At 42.3% G+C, this 18193-nt stretch overlaps 1 protein-coding gene across 9 annotated transcripts in view; it reads right to left on the bottom strand.

Moving 5' to 3' along the window:
* The window catches only part of CSNK1G1 (casein kinase 1 gamma 1), a 31715-nt gene extending 13536 nt beyond the window's left edge, over positions 1 to 18179 (bottom strand). For 5 of the 9 annotated variants that reach the window (XM_087941475.1, XM_026709679.2, XM_087941474.1 and 2 more), the window contains exons 1-12: positions 18095 to 18179; positions 12934 to 13326; positions 12535 to 12575; positions 11434 to 11503; positions 10276 to 10427; positions 9370 to 9604; positions 8488 to 8573; positions 7843 to 7927; positions 6074 to 6222; positions 4744 to 4845; positions 3798 to 3905; positions 1829 to 1935 (exon numbers count right to left, since the gene is read on the bottom strand). In XM_087941475.1, coding sequence (XP_087797601.1) covers positions 1829 to 1935; positions 3798 to 3905; positions 4744 to 4845; positions 6074 to 6222; positions 7843 to 7927; positions 8488 to 8573; positions 9370 to 9604; positions 10276 to 10427; positions 11434 to 11503; positions 12535 to 12575; positions 12934 to 13111 — 1313 coding nt within the window. In that variant the 5' untranslated portion in view covers positions 13112 to 13326; positions 18095 to 18179. The remainder of the gene's footprint in view (positions 1 to 1828; positions 1936 to 3797; positions 3906 to 4743; positions 4846 to 6073; positions 6223 to 7842; positions 7928 to 8487; positions 8574 to 9369; positions 9605 to 10275; positions 10428 to 11433; positions 11504 to 12534; positions 12576 to 12933; positions 13327 to 18094) is intronic. The other 4 variants (XM_087941476.1, XM_087941478.1, XM_026709686.2 and 1 more) reach the window with 1 other exon arrangement.
* Positions 18180 to 18193: the final 14 nt, after the last annotated feature.

The following is an 18193-nucleotide window of genomic DNA, read 5'->3' as shown; positions in this document are numbered from 1 at the left end:
TTACTTGGGAATAAAAAGATTCTTTGAACTAAGTGGGATTTGCTCCAAGTCAGCTTCCAGAGATAGGATAGGATAGGATAGGATAGAATAGAATACTTTATTGGCCAAGTGTGATTGGACACACAAGGAATTTGTCTTGGTGTAAATACTCTCAGTATACATAAAGAAAAGGTACATTCTTTAAGAATCAAGAATCATAACGTACAACACTTAATGATAGTCATAGAATATGTATGGATGTATGGATGTATGTATGTATGGGTATAATATGTATATGTATATGTATATTTGTTTTCTTAAGTTTTCGTGGGTACTTACATGTATGGTATTTAGCTTTGTTCGGGTATTTTCGGGTATATGTATATGTATATATAGAGATGATGAGAAGAAAAGGAGTGAGCTCTATGTCACAAAGATGATGGTCTCTCTTTGCTTGGTAGATACAAGAGAGTTCTCTCAGTCATTTTATTCATGCTACAACCCAAACAGATATTTTAAGGGCTGAAGTTTAGTTCATCCCTGTACCATTTCCTTTTTTTTTTTTGGGGGGGAGAGAACAGGGGACCTCCTGCTGCTAAACTGCTCAAGTCTCTTCCCGCACTTTATACAAATGCAGTTAATTTTTAAAAACCAGCCTAATCTCTCCTTCCCATCTCCACCCTTTTAACCACAGAAAGTCATTGGCCAAAGTTATCAACTGGAAAAGCTAACCAAAGACCACATTTTGTCACACGGAGATTTGTGATTTAAAAAAAAACAAAACATTAAAAATTCTTCTCCTTCTCAGCTCAAAGATGTTATAGAGGTGTTTTTTTTTTTCTTAAGGGAGAAGTTGGGAATGTTTGCAAAATGATAACCTGTTTTTAAAAGATTTTTAGGGCGATGGCTTCCTCTCTTAGCTGGGGCTTCAGATCCTGAAGCACAATTAAATTTTAAGGCAGAGATAAGCCTGTTTTTCTAGAAAGGACACGTGAAGTTCACCTTTAGCCTAGCCAGTCGAGGATCACACCTGCCATAAAACTTACAGGAATATTGTTATGATTGTTGAAAGGCTGCCCAGAGTCTCAACAGAAGATAAAGTCAGGCAAGATAAACAGCGGTGTTCGGCCCCTAACTAAGTCTTTGAGGAAACTTCTTCTCAGTGTAAATAATCAAGTATGTCCAAATCTCCCTTGTGGAGAAAAAGAAATGGCGGGAGGAAGCTCCCTATCATGGTTCCCGCAGTGATAATAAATCGTACACGGTAGCACTGGATGGTAGAGATGGAAATAATGGCCTCGACTTCTAACAGAAGCAAAATAAATCCCACCGCAGGCAAAAAAATAACTCAGGACTTCCGTGAGCCGGAAGTTCCTTACTGAACACAAAAATTGTCTCTTTTCAAAGAGGAGTTTAAAGCACAAGAGAAATCTGATTTTCAGAAGAAGACTGGGGATGGAGAAGGAGAAGACACGTGGGTCTCTGAACGGTAGACTACTACACTATCCCAAAGAAATTGGAAGTGTTAACAGTGTGTACAGTAATAAGGACCAAAACCTACAGCCTTAACTATTGGGGAAAATCGGTTACGCATGCCAGTTGCAAATTCTACTGAAACCCTCCGTCACACCTGCAGCGCATGCATCGGTCAGAAGTAGCATGACCTGGACAGCCCGAGGGAAAAGAAGCTGCACCCAGCAACGCCGTGGTTATCCATGCAGAAGGAAAGCGGGGGGGAAAAAGGATCTGGCCACACATTATGGGCACGGGTGCATCCAAGCCTGGAAACACACTAACGTATTTTACATGGAGATGATGCAGGGGAAACCTGGCTTGAAAGCAAACATACTTAGCTTCTTCTACAACTTCCACCTCGGTACGGGCTGCAAGTTGTACGTTGGAAGGTGCTCCCGCTGGCTCTTCAACATTCAACTCGCCGTTGGTTGAGCTTACCACCTGGAAGGAATACCAACCAAGAAACAAGACTCTGTTAATAAGGGACCTAAGACCCGAGGGTGGGTCACAGTCACATCCAATGCAGCCTCTATAGCTCTTCTTGAACCCAATACACTAAGACAGTGGCCCCCAACCTTTTTTGTGCCGCGGCCCGGTACCGGCATCACAAAATGATCCGCGGCCCGGTACCGGCATCAGCAAGCATGACAAGGCAAGGCGAGTCGAGCGACCGGCCAGCCAGCTGTCCCCCGCTTCTCCCCGCCACCTTCAACTCCTCCTTTGTACCTTTGTCGATGGGCTTCGCTTTGGGATGGTCACTCGGCTCGCCTTGCCTTGGGTGCTGAAAGAATCCTCGCGCCTTAGTTTCGTTCGAAGCCCCCCCCCTTCAATGAAACTAAGGTGCGAGGATTCCTTCAAACGCCACTTTCCAACCGGAAAAGCTCACCCAGAAGCACTTTCTCGTCAAACAAGATGGCGGCGCCCAGCAAACCGGTGGCCCGGTAGGAAATGTTCCACAGACCGGTACTGGTCCGCAGCCTGGTGGTTGGGGACCCCTGCACTAAGACATCTTGAGGTCACCGGGTTGGTGATCAACCCTATCTGCCTTCTCTCTTGCAGCCTCTTCTCCTCCATCTTGGCACATCTGTTGATCAGGAACACTCACAATCACCACTACAGGGGAGACTGCTTCCTTCTGGCAGCCGAGGGCCAGGAAGGAAAACAGAGGATGGGTTCAGATGATGGAGGAGTTTTTTGTCCATGAAGGGGTTTTTAGTCATGCCCCAGTTGGAGTCTGATTCTGAGGGAGAGGAGGAACAGCTGACAGGGAGTGGGAGTGTGGCTCCCGGTGGCTGTGGAGGAAACTGGGGAAGGGCACAGGCTGGCTGGGAATTCAGAGAAAGACCCAGGCCCACCCCTCTTCATCTGAGGGCACACAGGGAGGTAAGGATAAGGGAGCAACCTGGCTTGCGAGAGAGAAGGCGGCCCTGATCCCTTTCATTATTTGCAGCTGGAAGAACAGGATATAAGTGGGGCGTCTGCACACGGCTCCTTGCTGGAAGCAAAGCGTGCATTATCTTGGTCGAATGAGTCGGTTGCCAAACGGCTGAATTTTGATCACGTGACCATGGGAACGCTGCAACGATTGGGGTTGTGGAAAACAGACGTGAGTCACTTTTTTCTGTGTTGGGGTAATTTCGAACTGTCACTAAACAAATAGTTGCAAGGCAAGAACTGCTTGTACTATATGAGGTAAGGCCTGGCCTTCCTTGCATGAGGAGGAGGAGGAGGAGGGTGAGGAGGAGGAGGAGGCGGCATATGGAATGTGGATTTGGACAGAAATCCAAATTTTTAGACTTATGGCCTAGGTCAGGGGTCCCCAAACTTGGCAACTTTAAGACTTGTGGATCTCAACTCCCAGAATTCTCCAGCCAGCTAAGCTGGCTGGAGAATTCTGGGAGTTGAAGTCCACAAGTCTTAAAGTTGCCAAGTTTGGAGACCTCTGGCCTAGGTTCTGTCTCAAACTCCTTCTCCAATTTGAGCCCCCACCAGATGTGGATTAATTGCAAGATTTCTCCCGCCAGATTGGTCTTCCTTGAAGTTTACACCCGGGGACGATGTCCAGATTGCGGGGAAAACTCCCCTAAAGAGTCAGCATGGCAATGCACAGCAACACCGCACTTAGCTTCTAAGCCTTTTAGCATTCACAAGCCTCCGGTGATCACGCCCGCCCGCCTAGCAGAAGCCAAACCTTGCAGGGAAAAGATGGAAGAAAGGACCCTGCGCATGCCCAAAGGGGGATGGCCAAACGGCTGTGCGGGAGAACAGGGAGGGGGAAAAAAAAAAAAGAAATACAGCAATACCTGGACAGATCCCCCATGCCGTTCGGTAGCCAAGTGAGAGGTCAGAAACAAAGCATTGGCCTGCCGGACCGCCGGAATTTCCCACTCTCCTTTGCGTTCAGACACAGGCTGCCCAGGGCATCAGCATGCAGGAAAGCAAAGAGACCGGAGGGAAGGCAAAAAAAAGGTGAGCCAGAACCAAGCAAGCATGTGAAAAAGCTCAAGAGGGACAGGGGAGCCAAGCATTTCAGGCGCCGGATATTCCCGTGGACAAGAAGGCCCGAAAGGGACAAAGCAGTGAAGGCAGGAAGTGCGTTCCCCTGCGGTTCAAAAACAGGAAATAAATCTATATAACGGGGTAATCCTCAACTTAGGGGGCCCCAAATTTCTGTTGATAAGGGGAAGATTCATTGAGTTTTGCCCCCGCTTTACGACCTTTCTTGCCACGTTCGTTAAGCGAATCCCTTGTTAAGTTAGTGACACTAACTGAGTGAAGCCGGCTTCCCCGTTGACTTCGCTTGTCAGAAGGACGCAAAAGGGAGATCACACGTCCCTGGAACACTGCAACCGTTATAAATATGAGTCGGTTGCCAAGCGCCTGCAATTTTATCCCACGATCATTGGCGGGGGAGGGGGTTGCTACTACAGTCGTTAAGTGTGAAAACCGGTCCTAAGTGGCTTTTTTTCAGTGCCGTTGAATCTCCGTTCTCAGACTGTCATTTCTCCCAATTAGCATGGGAGACCTCAGTATGTTGTACTCTTGCTTTAACGACCACATACACACACACACACACACACCCAAAGCAGCCACGGCAGAGTTGTTAGGGGAAAGCTTGCTAGACAAAAAAAAAATGTGAAGAGCGGCATTAATAAGGCCGACGACACCCCTGGCTTTTCTAGGTGCCCCTTCTAGGGATGAACTACAGGCTGGAGATTTTAAAGCATGAAGGCGTTAAAGTGAACCCACCTGATTCCGGTAAGGCTGCACTGAGGATCGATCCCGATGCATATGGGGATCTCGGATGACGGATGGTCCCGATTCTACATGCATGGGTCCCACTGGAGTGGGCTGGAAAATAAAACACAGACATGAGTGAATCCCACTGTCAACTCATAAAGCATTTTGTATACACGTTTTATAGTTGTCAACAGAAAGAAGTGGGGGGAGTGTCAAAGAGCAGGCGGCAGTGTGGAATCGAAAGTACATGCCATTCATATTTTCTTCAAACACTGATTAGATGACTGAAGCTTTTGCGGAGCAAAAATCTAATTGGAGAGCATGATTGACGACCCTTGGCTATGGACTTGTCTCGTTGGATAATACACCCAGAGGGGTGTGTGGGGGGAAAGCAGGATCAAGGGTGACAGTGAATTACGTATCTCAGAGTCAGCTACACCCAGGCGAATGCCGGCATGTTAACTTCTAATAAATCCTTTGAAGTATTGGGAGTGTGGCTCAAGGCTCCTGATTTAATTGGAGTAACTGCTGGAACCCTGATATCCATTCCCTGAAAACAAGGTTAACACTTCCCCAGTTCAAAAGGGAGGAAAAGGAAACCCTTTTGAAAATAAAAATATAATGTGAACACCTAGGCTTGCAGGAAAGTTATTGATAAAATACAGGTTGTCCTTGGACTTACGACCACAATCGAGCCCAAAATTTCACTTGTTCAGTGAGACGTTTTTTAAAGTCAATTTTGCCCCGTTTTACTTGCCACAGTTGCTAAGAGAATCACTGCAGTTGTTAAGTTAGTAACATGGTTGTGAAGTGAATTTAGCTTCCCTGTCGACTTTGCTTGTTGGAAGTTTGACAAAGGGGATCATGTGACCCTGGGATGCTGCAACCATCATCAATATGAGCCAGTTGCCAATTGTCTGAATTTGGATCACGTGACCACAGGGATGCTGCAACAGTCATGAGGTGTGAAAAATGGTCACAAGTCACTTTTTTTCAGGGCCATTGTAACTTTTAACGGTCACTAAATAAATTATTGCAAGTCGAGGGCTACCTGTCCAGGCAGTAACCTTACTTTCCAAATAACGAGATAGTGAGGTTGTGTCAAAACTGAATAGAATAGATTTCTTTATTGGCCAAGTGTGATTGGACACACAAGGAATTTGTCTTGGTACATATGCTCTAAAACAGGGGTCTCCAACCATAGCAACTTTAAGACTTGTGGACTTGTTGAAGTCCACAACTCTTAAAGTTGCTACAGTTGGAGAGCCCTGCTGTACAACTGGCTTTTAAAAAGCAACTTCTGGGAAAATACAGCAGATCCCACAGGATGGCCACTTACAATTGGTCTGCCAACCCAGTCGTAGGCATAATCGAAGGTGAATCCTCTCTTTTCAAATAATTCAGTGAAGATGGTTCGCAGGTAATCATAGTCGGGTCTCTCAAAGAAGTCTAATCGTCTGACGTAACGAAGGTAGGCGGCCATCTCCTCTGTTAAAGGGAATTAGGAAGAAGCAACATCAGACAATCTGTTCAGAAAGAAGTAGAAGCAGAATACATTTCAGCGTTACCTACTGGTCAGATGAAACCCCCCTAAAATTATCAGTTTACAGAGGCAGACGAGATCGACAAATCTGTTGCATGGGTGGGCCACCAAGCCATGGATTTCTAAAGAGGCCTCCTTAAGTACATCGTTGAAATATTTGCAGATTTATGAAAAGGGGGCAAAAACAATAAGTAGGCACCAGTTTTTGGAACTATTGTTTATATTAGCGTTCTTATTCTCCAAACTATTAAAGGCACCGGTGGGTATAAAGATAAAATACATAGCTATAGCCACTTCAGAAGCAGAATTTAGACTTAATGGATTATAATGCAGGTGTATCTCTCTCTCTCTCTCTCTCTCTCTCTCTCTCACACACACACACACACACACACACACACACACACACACACACACACACATGGCTGATAAAGAAGGAGATGCAGTCTGCTTGCTTTGCGCTGCTGGGATGCAAATTACAAACCTTTGTATATTGGGAATTTCTTGACACGGATGGGTTGCGGAGCTCAGACTGAAAGGGCTGAACTCAACAGAAAGTCCGTCATAAAAAGGCCAGATGATTCAGAGCAGAGCTAGGCAGGGATTACACCACTTCTAAAAGAACTGAAAGCTGGTAGAACTTCATATTCTAAAGAAGTTTGAAGGAGAGGCCCTCCCTCATTTAATCAATGTTTGCTACACACGGTTCAGATCTTTTCCTTCTTCCCCATGTTTAGAGGAAGAGAGCATCAAGCACCACAGTTTAAGTTTCCAATTTTAAAAAGAAGTTTCACAGGCGGTTACAAATTCGGTGATGGAGAAACCATCTTCCATCACATACAGAACTGAACTTGGAGGACAGACTGGAACCACGCAAACTGTGTTTTTTAGAGCCCACCTGGGCCACTGGCACCAGGGTTGACAGAACCAGAAGCTATCAAAGTATCTAAGAGAAACATTAAGAATGCCTTTTACCTGTTGACTCCAATGAGAGAAGGCTTTGAATATTTCACCTGCAATTTGCTGTTATTTTAATCCAAGTGTATCATCTAGATTTGGGGTGTCCAACTGTGGCAGCTTTAAGTCTTGTAGACTTCAACTCCCAGAATGCCACATCCAGCATATCAAATATGCTGCTTTTAGTCTAGGCAGCATAAACTATTCACTGCAGCCTGCCAGGTGACTGAAACACCTGTTCGTGGCTGTTAAGCCAGCTGCAAAAATGTTTTATCCAATGGAAAGCAGATTGTAAATGTGACATTTTTATCAAACCTGATAAATCAGCCTAGTTAATATAAACATTTGAAATATCGGGAGTTTGCAAGTAATTATTCATATGGGTGCAAGAAAAAGTCAGATTTTAAAGTGTAAGTGAAATTTGTGGCCAACTCTAAAGATAGTCATATATTAAACTATGGTTTCCAGGTGTGTGCATAATCTTTTTCATATTAGCATATTTTTCTGTACAAGCTACATTCTAAAAATCACCGTCTTAATAGCTCTTATTTCTAGGAGTAATTTACAGAAAATGATATCGCACCAGAACTAAAACCAGAGTTAAAACTTACCTGGAAAGTTCTCACAGAGAACATCGATTGGAGTATTCCTCTTTGTGTCCCCAATCTTCTGGTATCGCTCTTTCAGTGTATCAGCCTGTGAAATGCAGAGATTCTAATTTAAAAAACTATTATTGGGTCATAATACGAAGGATGCTGTCCTGGAAAGGAGGACAGGTAAAGTAATCAGGGGAACAATATTTGAGTGAGTTATAGAAGCTTGGCAAGCATTTAACTAAGTCCTTGCCCGTCATCTGATACATCTTTATTTGCATCGTAACTCAGCAAGTTTTGTTTTTAACACCAGCACTGGGGGGGGAAAAAAGAGTAATTTTAATTTTCCCATCTGCAAAATGAAACCAAATCGGTCCACTTTCTGTACACCAGCTTCCCTTTGAATTTGCTCAATCATTTTAATAAGGTGCTGTGGGGTGTTTTCCCCCCTACTTTTCTGGGATTTTGTAAGCCATCCAGAGTCTTCTGGAGTGCATAACCGTAACAAATCTACTTTATCAAATTAGATGGGGCAAAACCTGGATATGGATAGGGAGATGTCCTTCCGAAAGAATGAAAATAAAAATAAATTGTCAGTAGTGGCAGGTCATTCACACAGACGCTATCTGCCCAAACCCAAACGATGCATATGTTAGCATCTACCTTAAGGCCTTGCCATGGTAAACTGCCTCGAAGGAAATACATGAACATGTGTCCAAGAGCTTCCAAGTCATCTCGCCGACTCTGTTCTAAAACACGTAACAGAACAGAACACGGCTCTAACATCTTAATCAACATTACGTTAGTAATTACATTCCTAGTAATTAACTCGTGTCATAAAGAAGACATCCGTAAATATGCAAACACAGAAGCAACATATCTACAAGGAACCAGAGAAATTATTTAGTAAAAGTTTGTTCTACATGTACAACAGAATTGAGTTATAATTCATATTCTCCGAGGTGGCCATTCTCACATTCAAATGGAACACACATCTGTGTTAAAGCTAAACTGAATAATCTGGGGTTCTCCAGACGTTCTGCACTATCACACTTTCTGTTCAGGTGGGGTTATTTTTGTTTTTTGTTTTGGTAATGCGTAAATCTGGTTAATTCCTCTCTTAATAAAAACAGGATTAAAAGCTTTACGTAAATCTTATTTTGTTTTGTTTTGAATTCCTAATGTGTGGAAAAGCACAAAATTTCAGTTTGTGTCACAATGAAGAAACTACTGTGGTTTGTTTTGCTGGCAGGAGGAGAAAAGGAAGAAAAATTGAATAACAGTACCAGTCATCCTCATTTCCTAGTAGACAATTTTGGAAATGCCAGCTTACTAGCTCAATCCCAGCTGATAAACAGCTGTGCAAGAACATGCACTGATAACGTAAACTACTTTGAATTCATATTTATTGCAGGCATGCCAAAGTCATATTGCTAATTTTAAAGAGAGTCACAATATGAAAATTAACAGCCCCCAAACATGTTTTCAGGATAGAAATAGTGCAGAAAAGTATCAGTTATTGCAGCATATTTATACTGAACAAACCTTTGCCCAGATGTGTATTAATTGACATATATCTTGCTGTTCCAGTAAGGCTCTTGTGTTCTCTATAAGGTATATGTTTTTGTGTTTCAGGATCAATGTACTCCTTGGCCAATCCAAAGTCTATTATGTGGATGACGTGTTCTTTCTTATTTCCTTGCCGGCCAATAAGAAAATTCTCTGGCTTGACATCCCTATAAATGAGATTCTTTGAGTGCACAAATTCCATTCGAGTAATCTATAAAAAGACAAAAAAATAAGTTATTCTATATCTCCGAATTAAAAATCCTTTGCTAACTGCCCACAACTAGTATTTCGAATTAAGGTTCACATGTACAGGATCACTAGATATGAAAATACCTACTAGCTTCATATACCAAGATGCTTTTTTGCAGTAGTATAAATGCATTCTTTTATTTAGCTAAAGGAAATGGAAAATGTAAGCTAAGTAGATCACCATCAATTAAAGAAGCTACCTTCTAAAGAATGCAAAGGAATTGTACTGGGTTAGGCATTTTGTTCCTTAAAGATTATTGTCCCACACAGTTATACCAAATGAACCAAGAAAAGGCCACAACATGCCTCAAACTATCTAACAGTCCCTAGTAAACATTTTGAAAGCCACAGTCCGTGATCTGATTTCTGTTTGTAACACTCATTTTGATGCAGCCTATCTTAGCCACAAATCACTGTAATCAAACTAGCAGCTTGGCTTAACTACGGTAGTGCTCTTTTAAGTGACCGAGTTTCATTTTGGAAACTCTTTGCTGAATCCATGCTAGTTAAATAAAACCAAAATAAGCCTATAAAGAGAAGTTTGCATAAGAGCCCCCAAAAGGCAATACTGTAATTGGAAATATTTGAGGTTGGAAGAAGGGAGGATGTTTACAAAACTACTCTTTTACTCACCAGCTGAATTGCTATCATTAAGACAGTCTTCAGAGTGAACGTTCTATCACAGAGGTCAAACAAGTCCTCCAAACTTGGACCAAGGAGCTCCAGTACCATGGCATTGTATTTTCCACATGGACCATAATAAAATACTTGTGGGAAACCTTCAACTGAATCAAATGCAAAAAATAAAAAAATTAAGTGCACTATATCAAGAGGATGTCACAGAAGGAAGAAAAAAAAACCTCAAAACCACCAGCTTTGACATGGGCCACACAAATAAAAGTGCTAGAAAAATATATCCCAAGTTTCTTCACCACCACATTTCATTTGGTCTTTCCTTTTCAAAAGGAAACCCCAAGTTTTGAATTAGACCTATGCCAGTATAGCCATTCGTGACAATTTATATCCACTGGCAAATTCAATTCATTGAATTTGATGATGGCTTACTGAGCTAAGCAGACCGCCTCTAAGATAGTTTATATTTTTTTTTCCATTTGGGACAAACTGAATCAAATCACCAGCTACTTTTCCAAGGTACCACCAGTTTCAAATGAGTTTACAAATGCCACATGGACAGTGTCAGGGTTCCCTCAATTGCCCTAATTAAATCATGAGCCTCGAGCCAAGCTTCAAAAGAATCTGAAAGATTTATTAGGAGCAACATGTTGGCATTGACCCATATGAAGCCAACTCTGCCATTGTCATTTACGGTCACCTGTGACCCTGTTTCCCCCCTCCCCTCTGGGTGTGTCATCAATCACATTCTCCAATGAAGGATTTTTGAGGGCAGATGATCTGGTAGCCTAGGCTACAATCTTTGGAAGATAAGCATGGAATGTACTCCTGGTTTTAATTGCCATACTGCTCCTTCAGGTTTTTTCCCCCTCCTGCTTATGGCAACTCAAAAAACAGGCATAGGAGTGCTTTAGGGGGTTGACAGAGAGATATTACTTTAAAAAAACAACAGTGAAGATTTTTGGGGGTACAGAAAATGTTATTTTGGGTCCTGCCTTGCATCTGATGAGTTATACGTGCTACATTTATCACTGCTAAAAACTGCACCCTCTGATTTCTAGGATATTGTAGCTTTCAAATATATGGTTGGGTAAGTACTAGTTTCACTACACCCCTTTGCCACAATTTATTTTAACTCTTAAGAGAAAGGTTTCTTACCTGAGCAGCCGAGGTGTTTATAAAATCTATACTCTAAGTGTAGTTGTGGGGCACGAGATTTTAATGGCTCCTATAAAACAGAAAATAATGAAACAAAAATGAACTGATTATTTAATGGTATTGTTTTACTAAATGACAATGTAGGAGCAGGAATACATCAAATTGGTTTTGCACACTTGCTTTCCAGTTTGAATACAAACACACACACACACACGGCCATTCAAAGCAAGGCCTTTCTATTGTAAAATTTTATTTTATGCCACTCAGAGTCACATTTGTGAGATGGCTGGCTGTATAAATATAATAAATTTATAAGTAGTGCAAACATGTGGAAAAAACACATTGCTTTAAAAGGAGATAAACTGCCATATCTTTTTAAATGTTCAACAAAATGTATCAGTGTTTCTCAACCTTGGGCAACTTGAAGCCGGGTGGACTTCAACTCCCAAAATGTTGGGTGGAATTCTGGGAGTTGAAGTCCATCCAGTTTCAAGTTGCCAGAAGTTGATGAACACTGAAATATTTGATCATTTCCTAAATGTATACATACCCATTTTAGGACTGTGGCATCTTTATAGAAAAGATGAAGGATGGTGGGAATGCAAAACATTCACTCTCAAAACATTCTGGTCCTGAAGCAGCCCACTCCAACCTCACAGAGAACAGTTTTGTATTCCAAAATTGGCTTCTTTCAGACTGAATCTATATCACTAGCAAGATGGACGCATATCAATTCGATACATAATTAAATCTACTTCTCATGCCCACCAAATTAAGTGAGCTGATGGGTGGGCATGTAAGCAGGATTCCTCGTATTAGATTCTTCTATTCATCTGCTGCAGTCCTTTTAAGAACTTTTGTGGCAAGTGGTAAGAGTTTTAAAAATAATCACTGGCAATTAAATTGAGCCAGGATTGGTTTTGGTGAGCAGCACAGCTGATACTGGATTGGTTTCTACAAAATTTAAAGGTAGTACCACAATACAGCACATTTATGAAACGTAGGCTGGATGCAATCAAGACAAATGTGGCTTGGAAAAAAATTTCTTGTTGGGCTAACCTTTGGCATGCAGAAATTTTTTTAAACCACAAATCTACTCACCAGCTTGATTGCTACATATTCATTTGTGTAAAGATTTTTGCCTGCAAGAGAAAGAGAAATTTGTTTCAAATAGCAACCAGGTCATACAAATTATTATTTTTAGCTGTACGGGTTTTCTAAAATAAAAAAAAAGGTTCAAGTAGCTTATTGTTTTGTCAACTTTTCTTTTGCAACTCACATTATCACTTAACAACCATGTTATTAACTTAATTGCCGTGGTTCACTTAACAAACTGTGGCAAGAAAGGTCGTACAATGGAGCAAAATTCACTTAACGAAGGTCTCGCTTAGCAACAAAAACTCGGGGATCAATGGTGGTCTTAAGTCAAGGACTACCTGTAGTACACTGGCAATTCTGGCTAGCCAGGATTGAAAGCTACCAAACCTGCCATGCTCTTACCTAGCCTAAGCTCCCCAAAATTGCCACAGCCGATCTTCTTGCCAACCCTAAAATTGGGCCCAACCATGAGAACTCCAGCCGCCGAGGTGGAACTTGATGCCCGGGAACTGTGCGTACTTCTTCCTGGATTTGTTTTCCCTGTTCGCCTTTCATCTTTCTCCCTAGTGATATGGTCCATGATCTTGCAATAAGAAAATATCTGGTAGTAAGTAGGATTTGGTCTTTGCGCTTATTCTTGAAGAGAGAAATATAGATCCAGAAGAATCATTGGGTCAAACTATAAAATCCTTTGGAGATCTTTTGGCATCATATCCAGGCTGTTCAGGCACTGCCACGGAAGGTCCGGGGATGACTTCACCGTCCTCAGCGAGGTAGAGGAAAACCTTACGCTACCTGCGGAGGGAGAAAGCGGGGCAAAGGGGCAAGGTCACAATCTGATTGGTAAAGGAAGGAGGTGAAACAGAACAGGTACAAAAAAAAATCCCCTTCTTATGTATCGAGAGGAAAAGCGAGTGACTCAAAAGAATTGTTGGGTGCAAAAAAAAAAGAGGGTCAGTAAGATTAAGACAAAAAAGATATTCTTGGCGGCGCGCTTGCTAGACAGCCAAAGCATGCCAAAGTTACCGATCCCTGATACTACAGGTTTATGATTTACTCGTAACCTAATTCTATGATCTTACCTGGCCTGGAAAGGAAAGGCATAAAAGCATTTTGCTGTTCAACCCGCCCAAAAAATGTTTGTTCCAGCTACATGTTTGTGGTGAAACCAATCTGGCTGGCTGACACTGAGCCACTATACTCCCCCTAGAATGTAAGAGCCTCATGGAACTTAGGTGGCTGTGATAACACAATGAGCGTTAAGGGAGTTCAGGAAAAATAGTGACAGCGGTCAGGACCATAAAGAAGGCAAAGGCGCCTTTGTCCTGAATAATCCAGAAACCTCTCTTCTTTTGACTTTTAAAATAGTAAGTAATAATGAGTAAGTCTGTAAATCATCCCACATAATACAAAACGTAACATCTTCATTTACTTCTAGTATGGAAAAATGTGAAGTAAAAAAAATTCCCAAAATAAGACATCTGAGTTAAATATACAGTTAACTACCTACAATGGCTAATATATTTTTTATTTTGAAGGGTTTTTTCCCCCCTATTCCTATTCAAGCTAGCAGCTTGACAAGGCAAGGAAAACTGAGCTTTTGACCAAGTCTGATCTGTGTGGTCTCATAAGGAATTTTGCCTTGAAAACAAAATGAAAGTTTAATCTTTTGGTGTCAGGTGTGAATGAAAACAAAAGAGGTCTTTTGGAATAAAAGAAGTCAAATATTCTGATGTATTAAACACATCGAAATTTGGGTTCTAAGCAGGTGGGTTTTTTCCTTTTTAAGGGACAACATCTGAAATCCATTCTGTATTACAGCAATTTTTGGACACTGCTGGATTGTTTACGGGAGACATATTTTGGGTATCACAAATAGAAAATCACTCATCACTGGGACCAACAATATGTCCCCTACATAGTATTAACATTTTCATTAGATTGTGAATGGTATGCCAATGTAAATGCTGCTTACCCTATCCTGCATACTATTAAAATTTCAAATGTGTGCTGGGTACATATTCAAGTTATTTTTAAAAAAAAAATCAGTTGCATATCCCATGATATAGAATTAATTGCATAATGCAACCACCACAAAGCGAACAGAAAGCGTGCCAGAAATACATACAAATAATTAATGCTAGTACACTAAACAAGGAATAGAAATCTGCTGATGGCTTATATTTTGGAATTAGTTATATAAACATCAAACTAAAGGGGGGAAAAGAACAGAGTTTATAACCTGACTTTGGAGTTTGGTTCTGAAATCAAAGAGCCAACTACCCATATTAATAGGCAACCATTTCGAATGAACCACTAGGTAAAAACACCATAATCTAAACGCAACCACTGGCTCATCAATACATACCAATTATATACATTTTCAATTAATCTGAATAGATTTACCACCTATTTTGACGAACAGTCAACAACTGGAGGTGGTTGCCATGGAAGTGGCACATAGTTGTGCCCACGCAACAGGACTGAGAAGCTGAAAACAGTTTCTACAGGAGAAACTGAAACCTTGATAGGGCAAAAAGGCTGGAAAGGAGAATTAAGCACCGCTGAAGAAGCTTTTGGATAAGAGGTGAAACATTTTCAAGGAAGAAAACCAAGGAAGCTCAGTTGACTTTTGAATAGCACCTTTGGGACAACCACGGCCTGAATGATTGAGAATCTCCATATACATTTATTTATTATAAAGAAGTATTTAAAAGGAAGAGATATAGATATCTTTGGTGTAGTAATTTATAAGTTCAAAGTGTTTCATTAAATGGAACTGAATTCTACAATTTTAATCACATTCCTCCCAAATCAAAGGCAGTGTATGTCCATGTAACACTGACCATCAAACTGCCAAAATAATGTTTTTTTTCCTGCCAAATAGAAAGTAGTAGTATTCCATACACGCATAGTTAAAAAAAAAGATAAGCACATTTCTAGAAGAGACAAATCGTGACTGTATTAGAGTACCATGAAATTAAAACGGAACAATTATAACAAAGCAAAACTATACATTTCAATGTCAAAGAATTTATATCAGTTGCTACTAAAAGCAAGCTTGAGGCTGCTTCCCCTAACAAAAGTGTTTTAGTTTTAAAAATACAGTTCCTCTGATATACCTACAGGTATTTCCTGTCAACATGAGAATTTGAGCTTCTGACAAAGGGTATAATCTATTCTAGGATTTTCTTTTTTTTAATTACTACTTATACTGTGTTCCACTTTCAAAAACTGCTTTTATTCTTTCACGTAACAATACTTGTCTGATTGTTTCAACTATATTTAACATTCCTCTCATTTTAGCCTGTACCTTTCGTCTCCATCTTTTTAAGTGTACCTATTTCAACATCCTGATACAAAGCATTTAATTTGCTGACGCAAGGTCTTCGGAATGATATTTACCAAACATAATTCCCCAAAAGTCAAAAAAGGAATTACGTCCAACAGAGAGAAGTATTGCAAAAAGATCATCCTTCAGCTACAGACCATAATAAACCACTGCACTTTAAGCACTGAGTCATCTAGCTTGGAAGAAAAACAAGGCAATCAAGAAAGGGCAAAGAGGAAGCCCGAAAGAAGGAAAGATAGAAAAGGAAAACATGTCCCTTTGGTGCAATCCCTTCCTTACATCCTTACAAACTGTTCAAGTTTGACTTGTCACAGAGGGAGCCCATGCTAAAAGTTATCCCAACCAGGTTGCAATTCAAAACTCAGGGGAAAATGGGTCCCTTCACCAAGGTGGAGAGTTCAACTCTGTTTAAAGAAAAGACAGAAACTTTCTTTTTCCAACAGAAGGAGAAATATACACTTCGGGGGTGAATTGTGGAGATCTCGTCTCAAAGGTGCTTTTTCAAAAGGCGACTATGTTGTTTTTCCCTTGAGGAAGATGCTTCACATCTCATCCAAGCAGCTTTATCAGAAGAACGGGTGAAGCTTCTCGGATGGGAAGCGAAACGTCTTCAAAGAAAAACAAAGTCCAGTTGCCCTTTGAAAAAGCACCTTTGAGACAAAGCATGAGCTGGATGACGGAGAATCTCCAAGGACACCTGGAATCCTCGCTGCTCTCTCTCCAGCTTGGCGGATTTTTCTTGCAGGCGTTTCATTACCCCACTAAGTATCTTCTTCAGGGCTACTACAAGAGAGCGGAATTTGCAAAATGGGGGAATGAACAACAAAATAAACGTCTTCAAGAAAACAACCAAGCTCGGAGGGCACAAGGACCCACAGCGCAGCCCATGTATGTGTGTGTGTGTATGTATATATGTATATGTGTGTATGTATGCGTATATGTGTGTATGTATATATATATGAGAGAGAGAGATGTATGGTATGCATGCATGCATGTTGTATGTATGTAGGTACAATATGTGTGTGTATATGTATGTATATGTGTGTGTGTATATGTATATGAGAGAGATGTATGGTATGCATGCATGTTGTATGTATGTATATATGTACAGTATGTGTGTGTATATGTATGTGTATATGTATGTATGTGTGTGTATATGTAGGTATGTGTGTGTGTATGCATGTATGTATATGTGTGTATGTGTGTATGAGATGTATGGTATGCATGCATGTTGTATGTATGTATATATGTACAGTATGTGTGTGTGTATATGTATATGTATGCATGTGTGTATATGTATATGTGTATGTGTGTGTATATGTAGGTATATGTGTGTGTATATGTATATGGGATGTATGGTATGCATGCATGTTGTATGTATGTGTGTATATGTACAGTATGCGTGTGTATGTGTAATATATGTATGTGTATGTGTGTGTGTGTGCATGAGATGTATGGTATGCATGCATGTTGTATGTATGTATATATGTACAGTATGCGTGTGTATGTGTATGTATGTGTGTGTGTATGTATGCATATGTGTGTATGTATGTGTATACACACACACACAAAAACACACCCAACCAACCCACGGAAAGGCACCTCCCAGGCCCGGGCAGGCGGGGGCGGCGGCGGCTCTGCTTCAAGGGATTCCGCCTCCCCCACCCCACCCCAGGCGAACCCTCCGCGGGGCTCTCGCCCCACGTGGCCGTCCCGACGGGCAGCGCCGAGCCCAGCCGGGGCCGCGAGAACGGCGCCTCCCTTTCTTTGTCTCCCTCCGAGATCGCAGCCGAGGCAGAGCCCGCCACACGGAGAGGCTGCCTCCCGGGCGCCTCCGAAGGCCGGCCTGGGCGGGGGGGGGGGGTCGTCGAGAGACCCCCGACCCAAAAGGCAGGTGGCGGGAGGGGGAAAGGAGGGAAGAGCCCCGGAACGGCGCCGTTTAAACGCCCCACATGGCCGGAGGGCTCCGCCCCCGAGGCGGGGGAGGGGAGGGGGAGAAGAGCCGCCACCCCCCCCCACACACACACACACTCAGGTGGCCCCCTCAGCTCCGGGCCCTCGGGGCGCCCCCTCAGCGGAGCAGGGCGAGGAGCGACCCCCTTCCCGCCCTCTCTCGCGAGCGTTCCCGACGGCTACGGTTAACGGCGGACGCCCCCGCCGCCGGCCGCCCGCAAAACCAGCCCGAGGCGGGCCGCAGCTCGGCCTTCTTACCCTCCCGAGGAAAAGCCGCTTCTCCCGGCTGGGAGGGGCGCGAACCGGGGCCACTGCCCCCTCCTTCGCTGAGCGCTCTAAGGGGGGGGGGGAAACGGG

Source organism: Pseudonaja textilis, chromosome 13 (genome assembly GCF_049901715.1).
Source record: "Pseudonaja textilis isolate UNSWEBS1 chromosome 13, rPseTex1.2, whole genome shotgun sequence".
Taxonomy (NCBI): Eukaryota; Metazoa; Chordata; class Lepidosauria; order Squamata; family Elapidae; genus Pseudonaja; species Pseudonaja textilis.
Note: the sequence above shows the minus strand (reverse complement) of the source record. Positions and strands in the feature narration are given on the sequence as shown.